At 41.5% G+C, this 20,868-nt stretch overlaps 1 protein-coding gene across 5 annotated transcripts in view; it reads right to left on the bottom strand.

Moving 5' to 3' along the window:
* The window catches only part of prrc2b (proline-rich coiled-coil 2B), a 78,165-nt gene that overhangs the window by 10,440 nt on the left and 46,857 nt on the right, over positions 1–20,868 (bottom strand). For 3 of the 5 annotated variants that reach the window (XM_080212346.1, XM_080212347.1, XM_080212350.1), the window contains exons 18-30: positions 20,209–20,429; positions 18,991–19,139; positions 17,685–17,865; positions 16,773–16,855; positions 15,128–15,355; positions 13,967–14,206; positions 12,523–12,609; positions 9,548–9,649; positions 7,098–7,290; positions 6,379–6,488; positions 5,602–5,729; positions 4,707–4,941; positions 2,723–2,902 (exon numbers count right to left, since the gene is read on the bottom strand). In XM_080212346.1, the coding sequence (XP_080068472.1) occupies positions 2,723–2,902; positions 4,707–4,941; positions 5,602–5,729; positions 6,379–6,488; positions 7,098–7,290; positions 9,548–9,649; positions 12,523–12,609; positions 13,967–14,206; positions 15,128–15,355; positions 16,773–16,855; positions 17,685–17,865; positions 18,991–19,139; positions 20,209–20,429 (2,137 nt within the window). The remainder of the gene's footprint in view (positions 1–2,722; positions 2,903–4,706; positions 4,942–5,601; positions 5,730–6,378; positions 6,489–7,097; positions 7,291–9,547; positions 9,650–12,522; positions 12,610–13,966; positions 14,207–15,127; positions 15,356–16,772; positions 16,856–17,684; positions 17,866–18,990; positions 19,140–20,208; positions 20,430–20,868) is intronic. The other 2 variants (XM_080212348.1, XM_080212349.1) reach the window with 2 other exon arrangements.

Below are 20,868 nucleotides of genomic sequence, written 5' to 3'. Positions count from 1 at the left end.
TTAACTTTCTTATTTTTCATCTTGTGTCTCTGGAACCCCTGTTCCGGGCCCCACAGCCCCTAGGAAAAATACTCTGCTTTCACTGACCATATTTTTACAAGGTTTTCCATCATATTGCTTTCCAATCTGACTGTTGTAATGATAAAGCCACAATTGTTTGTGTCGTTTTTCATATTTATATTTTCAGTTGGCAGCGCCCTAGTGATGAGCACAGTCTCCAAATATGAAGGCCATGCTAAAGCTTGAAGCTTAATCTGCAGTGCCTTCAATGAAAAGTCCCAAGGCACTTCACTGATGCCCTACAGTTACGTATCAGCTCACGGTTCACCTTTATCATTGTAATCTGCATCTTGCGTGGTAAACTCTAAGTTTCATAACCGTAAATTCTGCCCTGTGAACTTGAATCAAAGTGCTTCCAAAGTGACCGAGCCTCATTCCCATCCCCATCCGCACCAAGCCTCATTCCCATTCCCACCCGCACCGAGCCCCTTCCCATTCCCATCTGCACCGAGCCCATTCCCATTTGTATCAAACTCATTCCCACCCACACCAAGCCCATTCCCATCTGCACCGAGCCCATTCCCATTTGTATCAAACTCATTCCCACCCACACCGAGCCCCTTCCCATTCTCATCCGCACCGAGCCCATTCCCATTCTCATCCGCACCGAGCCCGAGCCCATTCCCACCCGCACCGAGCCCATTCCCATTCTCATCTGCACCGAGCCCCTTCCCATTCTGATCCGCACCGAGCCCATTCCCATTCCCACCCGCACCGAGCTCAAGCCCATTCCCATCCACACCGAGCCCGAGCCCATTCCCATCCGCACCAAGCCTGAGCCCATTCCCATCCGCACCAAGCCCATTTCCATCTGCACCAAGCCCATTCCCATTGTGAAATGAAAGCAGCTATTTCTTGAAAATGAAGATTCCTCAGCTCACGCTCACTGACACCCATTTCTATCACTTTCTAACTCAATTCATCTGGTCTTCTAAAGAATTAATTAGACTTCCTATTCTGGCATCATTTTGCAAATTTCCTTGAGGCCTAAATTCAGATCATTAATATATAATCAACGCAATACATTTCACATTTTAATAACATTTTTAGGAGGGTTGAAGCACAAGAGGAAAGAAGCTTTGCTGCAGTTGTACAGGGCCTTAGTGAGAGCACACCTGGAATACTGAGTACAGATTTAGTCTCTATGTTCCTAAGGAAGGATATACTCGTCTTAGAAAGGATGCAATGAAGATTCACTGGACTGATTTGTGGGATGAGAAGGCTTTCCTACGAAGGAGAGTTGAGCAGAATGGGTCTCTGCCTTCCAAAATTTAGAGGAATGAGAGATGATTTACTGAAACTGTAAAAATTTGAGCAGACTTAGCAGGGTAGATGCTGAGAGGCAGTTGCCTCTGACCAGAGGATCTAGAAGGGGCTTAGTCCCAGGATAGGACCAGCCTTTTGGGACTGAGATAAAGAGGATTTTCTTTCACTCAGAGGTTGTGAACGTTTGGAATTCTCTACCCCAAAGGACAGCGGATGCTCAATTGATGAGTATATTCAAGGCTGGGACTGATACATCATTGGACTCTAAGAAATAAAGGATATAGGGATCAGGCAGGGAACTGTTGAGTTTATGAATCAGACATGATCTTATTAAGTGGAACAGCAAGCTTGAGGGCCTATTCCTTATGTTATGTAATAATCTCTTAAAGCCTTTTCACTTTCTTTCTACTGTTTCCCGCCTCTGAAAAGCTCTGATAAAGGTGCTCTATAAATGGGAATTTCTGGTGTTGACATTCTAATGTCCTGAGCAGAAAAAATGTTTCAAACCCTTTCAAAACTTTGAATGCGCCATTCGGATTCACTTTTTCCATTTTAATAAGTTGCATTTATATATTATTTATATTGCCTTCAATGTAGGAAAGCAATCCAAGATGCACAGAGGTGTAACAGATGAAAATTGACAAGTTAAAGGAGATATGAGGAGGCAACTAAAATCTTGATCAGAGTTAGAGCTTTGAGCCTAGACAGCTGTGGATAACAGCACAAAAGCTGGGCCATAGGGAGCATGGCCAGAATTGGAGGAACACAACTTTTTTTGGCAGGTCACTGGGCTCAAGGAGGTTATAGAGATAGGGAGGAGTGGGGCCATGAAGGGATTTAAAAACGAGGATAAGAATTTTAAATTAAAGGCTTTGGCAGGCCAGAATTTGATGTAGGTCAGTCTGATGGGCGAGTAGGACTCAATACAAATTCAGGAACTGCCATCAGAGTTTTAAAAACACTTGACAGCCAATGATATTTTCTGAAGTGTAGTCACTGTTGTAATGTTGAAATTAGATTCACTTAACATGACCTGTCCTTTTTCAAATTTGCCTCCAATAAACCCACATCCAAGTTATTCCTCCAGTGTTTTTCCTTCTCATGGCAGGAGGCTAACTAAGGTTAACCCTTTCAAAGCAGGGTGTAACATACACCACGCTCCAACTCATTGGTTCAACTGCTGCTAACAACATGTTTGAGATTACGGTTGGTTAACTTAAATTTAGGGGTTGAGAGAGTTGGAGAGAAAGGGATTAAAGGGACATGGGCAAGAATGCAGGATTAGGATCAGAGTTTACAGGGAGGATAAACACCAACAGGGACTGGATTGCGGTGTCATTTCTACATATTTAATAGATCTATTTATCTGTCTCAAAATTAAGCCAATTGATCTGACCTCTCTGCCAGTGGGTAGAATAGGAGGCTGGGATCCTGGTGGCAACAGCCTTCTGGTCCCACCAACATTCAAGTTCTGTGCTTGGGGAAGCTGGATGGATTGAGTTAACGCAATCAGTTGCTGCTGGCCTGAGCCAAACCTAGGCAGAGACAGCTGAGATCCAGGCATAGACATGGTCACCTGCACAAGTAGGAGATATAATGAAGATAGTTTAATATGTGAATCAAACTGTACCAATGTCAACTGCACAATATATACATCATATTCAACAGCTTTATGATTATCGTGAAAATATACCAGTGATATAACTAAAGTGTGAAGGGAAGCTGCAAACTGTCATCTGCTACAACTGCACCATCCAGTAGTCGTATCATAGTTAGACAAAGCATTTTCGGTGACTATTAATTTTCAGACATGAAGAGAAAAGTATTTATTTAGGTACCTCCTTAAGAATTGAAAACTGACTATCATGAGGGTCCAAAGGCGAGAATTTGAGGGAAGATAACATAAGGTAGACTTGTATTCCCTGGAATATAGAAGGTAGGGGGAATAGGTTTTTTTGGATTTTGAAAGGGACTGAGGGTAAATAGGGAGAAACATTTTCTGTTGATCTAGGACAAGGTGCCAACATCTCAAAATCAGAGCCAGGCCATTCAGGAAAGAAGAGGGAAGATACTTTATCATACAAAGGGTGGTATAGGTGTGAAGCTCTCCAAAAAAAGCAGATTTTAACTGAATTAATCATCGATAGACAAGGGTCTCAAAGGATGTAAGTCAAGGCAGGTGAATAGAGTTAAGATGCAGATCAGCCATGATCTCAATGAATGGTGGAATAGGTTTGAGGGGCTGAATGGACTATCTCCTGTCTGTAAGGTGAATTTCCTCTTGCTTAATAAAATCTATCACGGCCTATTAACTACCAGAATTATTATACGAACTAGACTCAAGTCTGCCACCTGGGAGTCATTCTGAAAATGCAGGGAATTGCGTGGATATGTTTCATTTTAGCAATGTTATAATTCTTCTACTCCGTGCTTCTACTTTTCATTAACATTAATTTCTCTACCATGTGACATCTTTCAAAGTGTGCCAATCCTGCACTTTCCTGTCACAATCTTCCAAATACATTCTTTGCAGGTTCCATTCTTCTATTTCCATCCAACCCACAATGTCTACTCATCCTATGTGAATATTTTGTAAATCCGAATCAAGTCCTAACCACAAATCCTGATCCAAAAACATCCCAGAAGAATTGCTTGGCCAAAACTCAGATTTTTCATTAGAAAATAACTGACAGGAACCAGAGTGGCCATCAGCTTCAAACATCATTCAAAATAAGATAATGCTGATCCTCGACCTCAGTTCCACTTTCCCACTCTCGCCCCATAAACTTAGACTCTCTCAGTGCCCAAAAATACATGGATCCGAATCTTAAATATAGTCAACAATTCACATATCATTCCAAATACCTTCTCTTGAGACTTCAATCCCTAGTTTTGATCTCTCCAGCCAGGGAAACAGCCTCTCAGCATTTATTGTGTCAAGCCCCCTAACAATTTCATACATTTCAATGAGATCACCTCTAAAACCAAGAGATTGCAGATCTAGTCTACTCAGTCTCGCATCAAACAGTCCTGTCCCCATTGGAATCAATCTAATAAACTTTCATTGCCTCTCTCTGAAAGGAAGTACATCCTTCCTTTGGTGAAGAGGCTACAACTGCGCACAATTTATGCATGTTTTACACCAATAACCAGTTTAATTCAATGAAAAAGCCACTAAGATATTTAATACTATAGTATAAAGTAAATGAGTAGCATGTAACGATAATATGCATCAATATTCACAACAAACGTAAAATGTTGAAATCAAACCCATGACAGATTATAAGTAACAACTCCAGGTGAGTTTTTTTTTAAGGTCCACAGATTCCTATTGACATAAATTTTTTTTACTAAGCAGCAGTTGTAAGAATTTCCTGAACCTGTATTAGCTGGGAGTCCATGATCTGTGAAGTGGTGAGTCCAGGCTGGTTCAGCTGGCTTTCGTACATGAGAGGTTGGTTTCCACCAATTGCTTGGTAATGGGAGCCTGGCTGTGGTTTTACCAGATCAGAGGCCGGAACGGCTGGGAACGCCGTATATGGAGTTTTCAAAGGAGCTCCTGAGAGGACCATTGTGGATGGCTGAGACAGACTGGGGTGCATGTATACTTGTGATCTGTGAAAATATCAACTTGGAGTTAACTGAAATCATCTCTCAACATGCATAAGAAAAAACAACTGACTGAAACCTTCAATAAACCAAATACTTAAGCACCTTGATATCACACTTTTCAAAAAAGTTTATTTATTAGTGTCACAAGTAGGCTTACATTAACACTGCAGTGAAGTTACTGTGAAAATCCCCTAGCTGCCACACTCCAGCGTCTGTTCAGGTACACTGAGGGAGAAATTAGCACGGCCAACGTGCCTTACCAGTATGTCTTTTGGACTTTGGGTGGAATCCGGAGCACCTGGAGGTAACCCACACAGACACCGGGAGAACATGCAGATTCCACACAGACAGTGGCCCAAGCTGGGAATCGAACCCAGGTCCCTTGCGCTGTGAGCCAGCAGTGCTAACCACTGTACCACAGTGAAATGGTGATAAAATCAACCAGAAGCCAACTCTAAAGCATTCTAAAAACTCAAAAAAATTAGATAAGAGATGAAGCAGATTAAAACCTGATCCAACTTTTATTTTGTAAGAAAATTAAATATTGCCCATGGAAATTTACTGAGCAGATGAAAAAGTACAGTATTTTACACTTGTCATTACGAAACAGAATAACTGGAGCCTCAGCAATTCCCAGTTGTGCTGAAATGGTATGCCTGGTACCTGAATGGTTGCATTGAACCGAACATTTCCTGGGACTGAGAGACAGGCAGTCCATTCCGCAATCCAAGGGGCGCCTGGGCTTGTAAAGATGTGTGCATGGGAATTGGAATCTGATGCGCTGCAGCAGCCTAAAGAAAGGAGAGATAAGTAAGCAGCTGAGATAATAAACATCCCCCCTCCTAAAGTCTCATTACATTCCTTTACACTGCAAGTACTGATATCTGTCATTTTATACCGTGCCTCACTAATATTCATTAGTCAGTTATATCTCAATAGTGCTAGTGTTTCTGAACAACGACACATTCATGCTAGTGCGGCAGGTGTTGGCACACTACTGTGTTACTGGAAAGTTTTTCAAAACTGAAGCTGGAATTATGGAGGGAATAGATAAGACAGGAGCAGGAAGTTGTTTCCACTGGCAGGTGAAACCAAAACTAGGGGGCATGGCCTCAAAATAAGGGGCAGCAGGTTTAGGACTGAGTTGAGGTGGAACTTCTTCACCCAAAGGATTGTTAATCTGTGGAATTCCCTGCCCAGTGAAGCAGTTGAGACTCGTTGAATGTTTTTTAAGGCAAGGATAGATAAATTTTTGAACAGTAAAGGAATTAAGAGTTATGGTGATTGGGCAAGCAAGGGAGCTGAGTCCATGAAAAGATCAGTCAAGATCCTATTGAATGGCAGAGCAGGCTCAAGGGGCCAGATAGCCTACTCCTGCTCCTCGTTCTTATAAGTCCAAGGTACTTTCATATAAAAATGCAATGAAAATGTCACCATTACCTGAGAGAGTCCAGCCTGAAAACCTTGTTGCTGTGGAATCGATTGGGGAAGGAGTCGGGTCTGACTGGCAAACACATGACCATCCATGTATAGAGGAGAAATATGGCTCCCTGAAAAAATACACAAAATGTTTTTCCTCCTTGTAGTGTGTAGCTTACCCAGGGTCAATCAAGGAAAACAAAGCAAAAAGACGTTTTCTTAAAACCAGGGCTTGTCTTTCTGGGAGAGAATGTGAAGTTCTCACTCCCCACAAAGAGAAGATTCTTTTATACAAAGCTCAGCCAATAAAAGGATTTTCATTTATATATAAAGTTATGAAGTAAACAGTGCATTCCTCTGCTGTCTGGTATGCAGACTTTACAAATAGAATCTGTGAAAGTTTATACTGCACACCAGAAAATGGGAATCATAAATCCTGGGAGTAAGCAGACATCTGCTGAGTACATTTAGCAACTTTCTTAAAGGAAGCAAAAATAGCTGTTTTAAGAGTCCATGTTTAATGAGTAGAGGGGGGGGAGGAGGAGGAATCCAAGGTGCCACTTTGATAAACTGATGAAACATATTCTAACAGAATGAGCACATCCATCCTTCTCACCACCCCCCCTACCTAATTATTATCAATTGAATTATTGGGATCCCTGCCCAAATTGTCTAAGTCAAAGATAACCAAAAGCCAGGCACTGATCCCAAATGGCCCAGAAGATCAAGATGTCACATACCTGGCAAAGACACCGAAGGTGCAACTGACACCATGGGCATGGGCGGCACAGATGAACACCCAATTGAGCTGTAGCCTACCCCACTAGGTGGTCCTGTGTTGCATGGGGTTTGTGTACTGGTGCTACTGCTGCCAGGAGAACTCTGTTCAGTAACGTTGGGAGAATTTTCCCAGGCCTTGCGGGCAGACTCCATCTAATCAAATAAAGAAAATGGGGTGAAGTTCAGTGATGCTGAGTGAGAGCAAAACAGCAAAGCAGCATTGTTCCGAATGCCACAACCGAACCACACATTAATCAATCAGCTATCGACTAGTCCAAATCAGGCAGTTTCAAAAAAATAAAGGTTGCCTACTAAATGGACAGCTTGATCAGCTCACCAGGCAAGAACATGCTAAGTTTCATTCACTTGTCTAGTGGAACTGGAAGTGACCCATTTGAACCCTGTAGTGGGAAGTTAGCAACAAGCCAACAATTCTCATTCATACAAAAGAGGGTAATGGTTAAGCTCTACACAAGGAGATTGATCATTCTTAAAATCTGTACAGCTAAAAACTGACAAAGGCATCTGTTAAAAAACAGAGCTTTGCAGCACAAACATTCCAACTTCGCATCTTATTAATTCAGCATAGTTAATTAAGATCCTGTAAAAACTCACTGAAAAATGTGAAACTTTTGATTTAAAAACACAAGAAGCTGGAGTTGGCCATACAGCCCCTTGAGCCTGCCCTGCCATTCAATGAGATCATGGCTGAGTTTTACCTCAACTCCACTTTTTCCCGACCTATCTCCATATCTCTTGACTCACCTGATGTCCAAAAATCTATCAATCTCAGTCTTGAGCCTAGTCAATGACAAAGCATCCAGAACCCTCTGCGGCAGAGAATTCCAAAGATTCGCAACCCTCCAAGTGAAGAAAGTTCTTCTCATCTCTGTGCTAAGTAGCTGACAACTTATCCTCAGACTGTTGCATCTAGTTTTAGATTCTCCAGGCAGGATAAACAGCCTGTTGGCTTGTATGGCATGAAACCCTCTAAGAATTTTATACATTTCAATAAGATCATCACTCATTCTTCTAAACGTACAGAACATAAGTCAATTCCGCTCAATCTTCAAAGGATTCCTACAGTGCAGAGAGAGGCCATTCGGCCCTCGAGTCTGCACCGACTCTCCAACAGAGCATTTTACCATCATCCATCCCCTTCCCTAGCCTTGTAACCCTACACATTTACCCCATTAATCCTCCTAAACGCCACATCTAGGGACACTAATTTATCATGAAGAATCCACTTAACCCACACATCTTCGGACTGTGGGAGGAAACCAGAACACCCAGAAGACACGGCGGGGGGTGGGGAGTGGAGGAATATGTGCAAACTCAACATGGACAGTGACTGGAGGCTAGAATCCGAGGTTGGAATTGATCACGAGTCTCTGGCACTGTGAGGCAGCAGTGCTAACCACTGTGCCACCATGTCGCCCCTCTCATTCCAGGAATCAATTGAGTGAACATTTGATACACTCTAAGGCCTCGGGAAAGGAGATCCAACTTGTATACAGTATATGGGAGTGATCTCAAAATCCCAAATAATTGCAGCAAGACTTCTAACTCTTTCATTCCACCTGCTTGCCATAAAGGCCAAGATACTATTTGGCTTCCTAATTACTTGTTGTACCTAAATGCTAACATCTTGTGATGTGTACAAGAACCCTAAATTCCTTCAAATAGAACAATGGGACATGATCTTAAGTGTAGATCTAAGCCATTCAGTGGTGATATCAGGCAGTACTTCTTCACAGAAAAAAGTGAAAATTTGGAACTCAACTCAGTTGAAAATGACAATGCTCAGATGATTTTTGTTAGGCAAAGGGGAGTAAGGTTTACAGAAACAAGGGTGATAGATGAAATTTAGTACATGATCTAATTGTGATGTGGAGATGCCCGCATTGGACTGGGGTGGCCACATTAAATAGTCTCACAACACCAGGTTAAAGTCCAACAGGTTTATTTGGAATCACAAGCTTTTGGAGTGCTGCCCCTTCATCAGGCGAAACTCGGGCTTTTCTCCTTGGGGCAGAGATGGTTAAGGGAGTCCCAATGTAGGTATTCAAAATTTTGTGGAGTTTTGATAACCAAGTAGGGCAAAACTGTTTCCTCTAATAATGGAATAAATTAGATGTCTAAGGTTTAAAATACTTGACAAAAGAACTGGAGGGAAAATGCAAATAAATTAATACACACAAAGGGTTGTAACAATGGGTGCTGGAATCAGATTCCCTAGAAACTTTGAAAGAGCAAGAGAGAATGCATTTGAAGACAATCACTTTCTGAGCTTAAGGGGTAAATGCTAGGGTTTGTGATCCACAGCGCATTCGAAGGGTTGGCTGAATGATCTGTTCTGTAAGATCCTATGGTTTTAAGGATTGCTGATCAGCCTTGTGCTTTGACCTACCTTTAAAGTGAGGTCAGTGCTTGGAAGGGACACTGGAGTGAGGTTAGGACCCTGCTGCAGATGCTCCCTTCGTAGAATAGGGATTGACTGGCTGAGAGTAACCTAGAAACAAGAACCTAGCATTACATAAAATACTTGAACACATTTTTGCACCATAAGTTGGATTTACTAAGTGTTACAAGTTATTAAAACTTGTAACAAGAAACAAAATTACCCGTGCTTACAATATTAACAATCCATAACAGCTCAGAAAAATCCCAAGGGTTGTTTAACAGTATCCCAGGAATGTATAAAATACTAGTTAGGTCACCTCCATGTTATAGTGTACTGTTTTGGTCACTGCATGACAGGAAGGATGTGGTCACACTAGAAAGGGTACAGAGATTTACACACATGGATGTTATCAGGAATAGACAATTCGAGCCATGAGGAAAGGCTGGATTTGCTACCATTGTTTTCCGTGAAACAGAGAAGGCTGAGGAAAGATTTAATTGTGGTATATAAAATTGAGAAACCTGGATAAAGGTGACAGGAGAAACTGTTTCCCTGAACAGAAAAGTTAGTGTCAAGGGGCACAGATTTAAAATATCTGGTAGAAAGATTAAAGGAGTGCTGTGGAGAATTGTTTTCATCCACAGGGTGTTTGGGTCTGGAACTTACTGACTGCAAAGGTGGCAGAGCAGAAAACTTCGTTGCAATAAAAAAAACCTGGCTAAGTACCTGAAGTGCCAGAGCATACAAGGCTATGGACCAAGAGTTGGAAAGTGGGACTGGATAAGATAGTTCTTTTCCAGCCAGCACAGACACAAGGAACTGAATGACCTTCTCCTCCGCTCTATGAGCTATGAACTTGACGCGAGGTTCTTTTATTCACTTTTGCTAAAACTCCATGCACTGAGTCGGTCCTTTCACTTTGATTAGTAGAATGGTTCTTTTATCATTAACATTTTTAAAAATTCATTTTATGGCATGAGACCGTCATTGGTTAAGCCAGCATTTATTGCCAATTCCCAGCTGCCCTTGAGGTGGCGATGTTGAACTGCCTTTTTGAAGCACTACAGTCCCTGAGGTGTAGGTACACCCACAGTGAGTGTGGGCGCAAGAGTGGGGGGAGTAGATCAAGGATTTTGACCCAGGAACAGCAAAGGAATGATATATTTCCAAGTCAGGATGGTGAGTGATTTGGATGTGAACCTCCAGGTAGTGGTGTTCCCCTTTGTCCTCCTAGATTGTAGTGGTCATGGATTTGGAAGGTGCTGCTTAAGGGATTTTGGTGGAATTCTCTGCCCAGTAAAGCAATTGAGACTGCCTCATTGAATGTTTTTAAGGATAGATAAGTTTTTGAACAGTACAGAAATTAAGGATTATGGTGAACGGGTGGGTAAGTGAAGCTGAGTCCACAAAAAGATCAGCCATGAGCTTATTAAATGGCAGAACAGGCTTGAAAGTCCATTTGGCCTACTCCTGCTCCTAGTTCTTATGTTCCTGCAGTGCATCCTGTAGATGGTACATGGTACAAACAGCTGCCGGTGGTGGAGGGATTAAAAGTTTGTGGAAGTGATTGCAATCAAGCAGGCTGTGTTGTCCTGGATAGTGTTGAGATTACTGAGTGTTGTCGGAGCTGCACTCATCCAGGCAAGTAGTGAGTATTCCATTACACTCCTAATTTGTGGGAGGAGTCAGAAGGTGAATTACTCACTGCAAGATTCCTAGTCTTTGGCCTGCTCTAGTAGCCACAGTATTTATACGGCTAGTCCACTTCAGTTTCTGGTCAATGGTAACCTTCAAGGTGTTGATAGTGGAGGGATTCATTGATGGTAATGCCATTGCATAACAAGGAGTGATGGTTAGGTCCCCTCTTGCTGGAGATCGTCTTTGCCTGGCACTTGTGTGGCACGAATGTTACTTGTCAGCCCAAACCTGGATATTGTCCAGTTCTTGCTGCATTTAGACATGAACTGCTTTAGTATCTAAGGAGTCATAAATTATGCCAAACATTGTGCAGTCATCTGCAAACACATCCATTTCTGACCTTCTGATGGAAGGGTAGTCATTGATGAAGCAGCTGAAGATGGTTGGGCCTCTGATACAACCCTGAGGAACTCCCATAGTGGTGTTCTGGAGCTGAGATAATTGACCTCCAACCACAACCATCTTCCTTTGTGCAAGATATGACTCCAAACAGCTGAATATGCCTCCCGATTCTCACTGACACATTTTACTCAGATTTCTTGATGCCATATTCGGTCAAATGTTCATTCTCAGATCCTTCATCCTTTTCAGTCTCCCTATTCATGGCCTGTAGGTTACATCTGTCCCTTATGCAAACATGCTGTGCTTCTGTGGCACCTTGGCCTCACAGGGCAAACTACCCAGATTGAAAGAATACAGAAGCATGCATGGAGATTGATCATGTTCCAAAGCTTGAAACTCTAAAAGCAAGAATAGCTAAATTTAGAAAATCCCTTGTGCAATCTACCCAGTTACAGAACGGGTTACCAATAACACATCCCGAGCAATCAAGGCAACTCAGTGGTTCAACTGAATTCAGCCTCATAAATGCATAGAAGGAAAGATAACAATGCAACCCTATTCCTTAGATGGTTCAGTTCCTCAATAAGGTACTTAAATGATTAAATATATATGTACTTGAGTGTCTGTAATATAGGAATTGATTTGTAATTAAATATTATTTGAATTCAGTATTTCTGCTTTCAGTATTCTGCAGACTCCAGATTCACAGCAGTGTAACTAACTCTTAAATGCCAGCCCAATTAGTGATATCCATATCCGCTGAACGAAGAAATCCTGACCACCTGTTTATTTTTGTTCCTATACAGTGGTCACTCTTACATGTTTTTAAACTTAATTATTTTGTCTATATAGGAATTTTTTGGTGCAACTTACATTGTGATTCAGTCTTTGGGCAGTGAACATATTCCTTGAATACAATATTACTACAAGATAGTACTTACATTGTTAGCCAATACATCTTGCAGTTTGGTAATCGACTTGGAAACAGGATTTGGCACTGAATTCTGTGGCAAATTGAAATCAGAATCCTAAAACAGCAACCAATAAACTCTTCTCAGTTTAACCAAACACAACATAAATGCCACAACTATGAAAAACACCAATAGATGATGCATCTTGAACACATCTGACAAAGTATCATTGATGCAGACAAGATTAACTGAACAATAGCATAACTTATGTTACTGTGATGCAAGACAATTAGGGACAGACCTTTACTGAGTGTGTGCAAAACGAGGCAGATGTCTCCAATGTTGCAGTAACTTCCAAATCTGTGCTATTGATATGTTCAATGCAGATCAACACACTTACATGTGTCTCATCTAATAGTGGCCCAAATTAGCTCATTAGTAATAAACTTCAAGAACACATGACACTTAAAGCATCACAACTGTTGGGGGCATACTTAATGAGACAACTGGTCTTTTCTGCCCATCATTTTCACGTGCGCATATGTAGGTACATTTGCAATGTACTTTCAAAAGGCAAGATGAACACACGTAAAAGTAGCACCAGAGGTCAGCAAAATAATTAAAAATGCTAATATGGCATTTATATCCAAGTGGATGGAATTCAAAAGCAGTGAAGTTATGTTAAACTTGCACAAGACCCTGGTCAGACAACACAGAGTATTGTGCAGGGTCTCCATACTGTAAAAACATAGAAGCACTGGAAAAAGGGACAGAAGTTTTACGAGAATGGGACCAGAACTGAGGGATTGTAACTGTTGGGAAAGATTGAACAACTTGGGGTTTCTTTTCTCTTTAGAAAAGAGAAATTTTAGAGATGGCCTACTAGAGGCCTTTAATACTAATATGTTTGACAAAGTACAGACGGAGAGAATGTCCCCATTTGTGCAGGATCCAAAACTAGAGGGCGTTAATAATTGTTTGCTATTGATAGATTTGAGGGGAAAATTTTCTTCAATCTGAGAATGGTTGGACTATGGAACCACAGGAATTAGTTGGGGCAACCTGCTTAAATGCTTTCAAATTGAACAGGAGAGAAACGTGAATGGAAAGATACGATGAAAGGCTGAGATAAGATAGAATGAACGGGGAGGCTGGCTGAGTACAAACATCAGCACAGACTGGACGGACTGAATGTGTTTTTATATTCATTTAAATAACGCACCAGGTCTCTCTCTCTCTCTCAATATCTCCTCTTCTCCAGATTTGCTATGGCAGCTAATGCTAAATAAGGATGAATTTGTCAACACTAATTAGGTGCCATTAAATATTATGAAAAATTACTCTGACTTCAATGAACTGGTCAACTAAAGCCAATTAGCAAACATTACACACACTGGAATTATACTATTAACATAATTCACAGAATGTCTTTTTTTTTTACACGTTACAATTTCAGTTTTCTTATGAAAGTTACCTTTGGACTCACTCCAAACTCTATGGGGGGAACTGGAATGACAGACTCCACATGCAAGTCCAGGCCTGATTTAGTGCTTGGTCTGTTATCAGCTGCATTTGTCGAAGTGATGCCCCCATCACTGCGATCTGCTCCCTCTGGTTCCAGGCATTCCTTTGCCTTCTTGTTTTTCAAGGACCGTTCATTTCCTATAGGTCCAGGCTTGTGGTCCTTATTCTGCCCAGCTGCTGGTTCTGAAATCTAAACAAACACCAGCAAATAAAAACATTTTCTCCTCTGGACAAAGCTGGGTTGCTCCTTGAACATGGTGCTGAGATTAACTATATAGGAACATCAACCTCTAAATAATCAAAGTAAGGTGCTCTCCACCAAGACAACAAACTGAGATCAAGATGGAACAATGTAAAAGTGGGTTAGAAAGAAAGCACGTTCATTTATAAAACATCTCCTCACCTATTTCAGGCAAAGCACAAAGCACTTCAGATTCATCCACCTTACTTTATGGCCTTAGAGAAAGGTCACTAAATTACACATAGCAGCAACATAATGCATTGCAAATTCCAAGATGAAATAATGTTATATCTAGTGTACGCCCCAGCCTATCCTAACCAATAGCATTAGCTTCTGTAAATAGCCCTATTAATAGGTAAGTTCACCACAAGAAAACCAATGAGAAAGCATTTGGAAAATTGTTTTCCCAATCCTCTGCCATTTTAGGGATTCCCACATTGTGATTCACCAACTTGCTTCAATTCTCTTGCTCCCAATCATTTAATTTCTTCAGGGTATATTGGTGGGATTCCTTCCCCCCATCTGACTCCTTTTATGTTGTGAACTTTCATCTTTGTGCCACTGTGTGCATTTGGATCTCACTGTGCTGAAGGCTTTGGACAAATTACAGCATAGAAACAGGTCCTGCACTGACCATGGAATTAAAACCCCCTAACCTTCCAGATAACATATCCCTCTTCTGTTCCCATCCTAAAACCTTTGGGGCAACCAAAATGTATGTTTCATCTCTCAATGACAGGGAACACACTTCCCATGCTCCCCAATGACCCCCAGATGCTATCCAAAGGCCAGCCCATATAATTAGCAGGCTAATAGAAACAGGACAAGAATTAGCCCAACATTAATTAACAATTTTAGAATTTGCATTACCTTGTTCTCTGGTCTTGCTGGCTTTTGCCGTTGTTCCTTGGGTTCGTCTGCTTTCCCATTCGGTTTATCAACTGATGTGTCTGTACTGCTTCCATTGATTTCAGTCATTACTCCCCCCTCAGGCTTGAGCGCACCGTAAGGCGAGCTTCGCTGAGATGAAGTTGTAGATGAACCTTGGGAATCAGCACTCAGTTCCACTCCACTGTCAGGCTGACTTGCTTTGAAACTCTACAAGATGAAGTGGTTGACTGGTTGGAATGTCTGACCATACAGCAAATGGCATTCGTGCATCTCATGTATGTACATGATTATATTCAACACACTCTAATATATTAGTCATGCTGTCTTACAATGTTGCTCTACATCACCTGATAGAGGGACATACTCTGTAGCAGAATGTACAATATCTGACGGGTGTCTGAAAACTGAGTGATGTTTTAAAATCGAATCCTGCGCTCAACACAGAGCAACTTTGTGGTCCACGATACTGCCATCAACTTTTTCCCCCAGAATGCCTACAATGCTGATTTATGTGTGGGTCGAACTAGATACGAGTGGTTGGTTTTGTTCCCCAAAGGATATTAATAAATGAACTGAGTATTTACAGCCATCTGGCAACCTCAACAATTTCTTTTCAAGAGTCAACACTGATGTTTGGCCATTTAGGGTTGAGACAAGGAGAGATGTCTTCACTCAGAGGATTCCCTATGCTAAAGGGTTGTAGAAACTCAGTTGTTATAGAATCCCACAGTGCAGAAGGTGGTTATTCGGCCCACAGTCCTACCCAGATCCTATCCCCATAACCCCATGCATTTATCCTAGCTAAGCCCACTGACACTAAGGGGCAATTTAACATGGCCAATCCATCTAATCTGCACATTTTCGGACTGTGGGAGGAAACCAGAGCACTGAGAGGAAACCCACGCAGACACAGGAAGAATGTGCAAACTCCACACAGACAGTGACCCAAGCCGGGAATCGAACCTGGGTCCCTGGCACTGTGAAGTAGCAGTGCTAACCACTGTGCCGCTAAGTATCTTCAAGGCAAAGATTGACAGATTTTGAACTAAAGGAATCAAGTGATATGGGGGGGGAAGGGAAAGGGTGGAAAAATGAGATGATGGCACAGACTCAGGGGGCTGTGTGGTCCACTCCTGCTCCCATTTCCTTTGTTTTTAAATGACCAGAGTTAGTGAATTCAATTTGCCATGATAAGAATCAAACAACTGATCAGCGGCTTGTTTGTCCCTACTGCTCTATTGCACAAGCTTGTATTAGTCTCATTTGCTCAATAAACAGAGCATGCTTAATTTTAGTTATTGGAAGCATGTAGATTATCAAGCCAATTGTTCTCATTAATTGGTACTTCAGTGCATCATTGTCCTCATTTACCTTTCCTTAGTATAGTGATGGAAAGGTCAGAAGAATCCACTGTAGCATCATTTGTATCAGCATAGTGGAGCTAAATTTTATACCCATCCCCATGTTTTATAGTGTAAAAACATGTTCCTCCACCACCCACACTCTCCTAAAGAAAGCTGTGCAAAAACACTCTTGAACCATCATAAACAATATTCAGTAAAATATGATGTTCTCAGCAATTTTCGTAACCTAATTAGAAAGGTTTGGCAATTTATGAAAGTACCTCGGTACACGTAGATTCAGATCCTGTAAACGAATTCAAAGGTTTCACCCAGGTGTCACCACTGGAAGGCTGAACAGGAACAGCTGCGAAAAGAATCAAACCAACATTGTTAGAATGATCTTTCACAATATCATTATGCCGGATAAAACATAAAACCCACACTGCAAACTTACATAACCTTAGCTGCAATGACAAGATTGATTTAACTGCATAAGCATAATTTATCAGTAAATTAAGTGTTGAATTGCCAGTTGCTGTTACATTTTCACTGATTGCAAAGTTCTTGCTGCGTCTCGCTCAATGAATAATCTGTGATTTGTTGCAGAATCAAGTAATTATATTTTGTGTAGTTTACAAAAAGTAACAAACTGCCATTTCAGTAAATGGTCTAATTTGCTCAATAAACATAGCATGCTTAATGTTAGTTATTGGAAGCATGTAGATTATCAAGCCAATTGTTCTCATTAATTGGTACTTTAGTGTATCATTGTCCTCATTTACCTTTCCTTAGTACAATGATGGAAAGGTCAGAAGAACCCACTGAGGATCATTTGTACCAGCATAGTGAAGCTAAATTTTATACCCATCCGCATGTTTTACAGTGTAAAACCATGTTCCTCCAGCTCCTACACTCTCCTAAAGCTGAGTCTCTGTAACAAGCTGCAAACACACAGGTCAGGCAGCATGTGTGGGGATAAAAAGTTCACATTTCAGGTAAATGGGCTTTTAGTAAAATTGGAAGAAGTTAGGAGGTCATTGACCTCCACAAATGCTGCCTGACCTGCTGCCAACTCCCAGCATTTTCAACAGCCACAGTATTCTTTGCTTTCATTTCTGAAACAAGCCGTGAATTACAAAGACATTTACTGCCAGCCAGGCTTTGCACAGATTATACATTGGTAACCATCTTACTCGCACTAGAATTCTCCCAAATCTCTGTTCCTAAGCTGTTGGATGTGGCCTGCCCCTTGGAGAAGGAGCCGTCCTCTGCCTGCTCAGTGACTGCGTTGGAAAGTTGCTGCTTTTTAACAAATCGAGGAGGAATCTTGGACGAAGATGTCCAGTTCTTTTCATTCCTGTTTTTCCCAGGGGCCTACAAAGAAAAAACAGCCATCTGTGAAAGTGAGAAACTTTAGCTCCACATAAAGTATTAAACAATCCCACATTCTCCTTATCTTGCAAAGAATTACTACCTTCCTGTTTAAACCCCTTCACAAGCTCATCCCTCCCCATCTCAGTAAACATCTACACTAGTACAACTTTCTGAGATCTTTGCACTCCTCCAATTCTGGCCTGTTTGGATACTCAATTTCCTTCTTTCCACGTATGGCTATTGTGACTTCAGCTGTTTAGACCACAAGCTCTGTAATTCCCTCTCTAAATCCTGTCCTTGTTTCTTTCTTTTAAGGTGTTCCTTAAACCCAACCTTTTTGGCTAAGCATCATGCAGATCACCTGCACTGGTATCCTGCTATGTGAAATGATATCAAAGTCAGCCGATAATGCTTCTGTAAAGTGCCCACGGACACTTTAAGAATGTCATTTCAATACAAGTTGGTGGCACTGTTCAGTCATCCTTGTTTTAAGTCGCCTAATTCAACGTTGCTCTGCTTTAATGTCAGGGACATAATAGGAATGGAATCCACAATTAGCAAAGAGACCTGCATTTTAGCATCAGTTCATGCTGTGGCCAACGTTGTACTGTGTATACCAGATGATGCCATTTTGAGGCGAGCCCTCTCACTTCCTGTTTCTCTTGCTGCTTCATTTCCCGAACTCCAGTTTGCCACTTCCATACCCAACCGATCCCTTTAACTACACCCTGCTCAATGCCCCCGCTTCACTGCTTGCATCCATACCCTCGGAGTCTCTGCTCATCTGTCCCACAAATGAATAAAAAAATGTATTTCAAGTCACAGGGTTTTTCCTGATGAGAAAGGTCCAATGGAACCGTATACAGTTTTTACATTGGTTGTGAGGTGAAAATCTGATTTGCTTAAAGTTATACTGTTCAAGAATGCAACTGCAAAAAATTACTATACTGATGCAAATTCATAAAATTAAACAGGAAAGTTTCAAAACTCTTACAAAAACATTACTGCAGGCATGCTATCACGTTATGTGCCACTCAAATATAAAATTACACCCACTAGTTAGCTAAACTAGAGAACTACTTCACTTCCAGTAGCTCAATTAGGTGTTAAAATTAACACACATACCTGCAGTGTCTGCTCTTTCTTCCTGCGCTCTTCCTCAAGCAAACGACGGTGTTTTTTTGAGATTACCTCAGTGAACCCATCATTCACCATTGACACTGACTGCTGCTCCTCCACAGCCACAGCTGGATGATCATCAATAATGACAACACCTTAAAGAAGCGAGATTTCATTAGAATCTACTAGCATTCATGTTACTGCTTAGTTAATTGTGAATTAAAAGAACACTACACCTTCCTCATGAATAATGTCAGCACGTAGGCTCCATTTGCTCAGCTGTGCTGTGAACGGCAACAGCGTGAGCTGTCAAATCATGGCTCAGTGGATCTGAGTCAAAACATTTTGGTTCAAATCCAGCTCGAGAGACTTGAGCACATAATCCAACGCAGTCTTTTTTACTCATTCACAGGACGTGGACATTGCTGGCAGGGCCAGCGTTTATTGCTCACCTTTAACTGCTCAAGAAGGTGGCAGTGAGCAGTCTTCTTGAATTCAACTAAGTTGCTTGCCAGGCCACTTCAGACACCGGTTAAGAGTCAGCTGTATTGCTATGGATTTGAAATCACATAGAGGCCAGACTGGGTAAAGACAGGTTTTCTTCCATAAAGCACATTAGTGGACTAAGTGTGTTTTAACACATTCTGATAGCTTCTTGAATCATCGTACTGACAGTAGCCTTTTTTATTCCAGATTTTACTCTATCCACTGAATTTAGGCTTGCCGTGATGAGGTTTATGGTATTGCTGCCTTGTCTTTTGGATAAGACTGTGCTATTTTGAAGGAAAGTTAGGGAATTCTACAGGGTGGCCTGGCCAATGTTTAATGCTCAACTTTCATCACTGAAACAGATGACTTAGTCTCACTGCTGCTTGTGGGAGCTTGCTGTGCACAAACTGGCTGCCACATTTCCTACATTACGACAGGAACTACATTCGCTGCCCGTGATGCACTTCAGAACACTGAAGTTGTAAAAGAGGCTATATAACTGCAAGTTCTTCCCTTCACTTGTGCTACAGTCAATGCTCAGGACCCCCTGGACACTCAGAAACAAAGTTATATTTAAAACTGAGAGTGGATCAACATTAATATCAAACAAAATGAGAACTAATCTCAAGGATGCTCTTAGAGCAACAATATACCCAAAAGTATAATGAAAGTCTGTATCTTTAGTCCCAAATTTAGTATCAATCTTATTTAAGTAGAAGTATGTCTGTTACTTACTCGCATAATTGTTTAAATCAAACTGGGCCAAAGCATCGGTCTTTTCTTTTGCCTTTCTCACGCCAGATTTTACATCCTTCTCTTTCTTTTTATTTGACGCATCCTTCATGGCATTTTGGACAGCCACTGGGTCATGGGGAACGACTCGATCTACACAGTACACCGTGTTGACATTCCCCCCATTCACTGCTATCTGATCACACTGCTGTTCTTCTACATACCTGCAGTGAGAAATGTAATGGTCACATAGAATCTCAACTGCTCCAGCAAGCTTACTCAAACCGAACCATCTCAGGTCCTCATGGACCAATCACTGGGTGGCAGCACAATGCTGTAGAGTGACGGCAGAGATAGAACAAAGAAATAAAAGGCAGCAGAAGCCTTGCTCGTCTCACAGACCCACAGCTGTATTAGTCAACAGAATGCAATAGAGGCAGAAGCAGTGAATGCAGCTACCTTTCACAGCTTCTTACACTTCAGAGTGAGGAAAATGCAGTAAAGAAGCAACCCAACAAAGTGGATGTGCCTTATAAAAAAGATTTAAAATAGACAGAACTAGAAATCTGAGATAACACAATGGCTGTTATTTTCTAAGTAAATTGAAGAACTTTTGTGATTCAGATGGGACTGGAGAGATATATGCTAAAGTTGTCACATCTC

This window comes from Carcharhinus amblyrhynchos, chromosome 25, assembly GCF_965287045.1.
Source record: "Carcharhinus amblyrhynchos chromosome 25, sCarAmb.v2.hapA, whole genome shotgun sequence".
Taxonomy (NCBI): domain Eukaryota; kingdom Metazoa; phylum Chordata; class Chondrichthyes; order Carcharhiniformes; family Carcharhinidae; genus Carcharhinus; species Carcharhinus amblyrhynchos.
The sequence above is the reverse complement of the archived record's forward strand: the minus strand, read 5'-3'. Positions and strand labels throughout refer to the sequence as shown.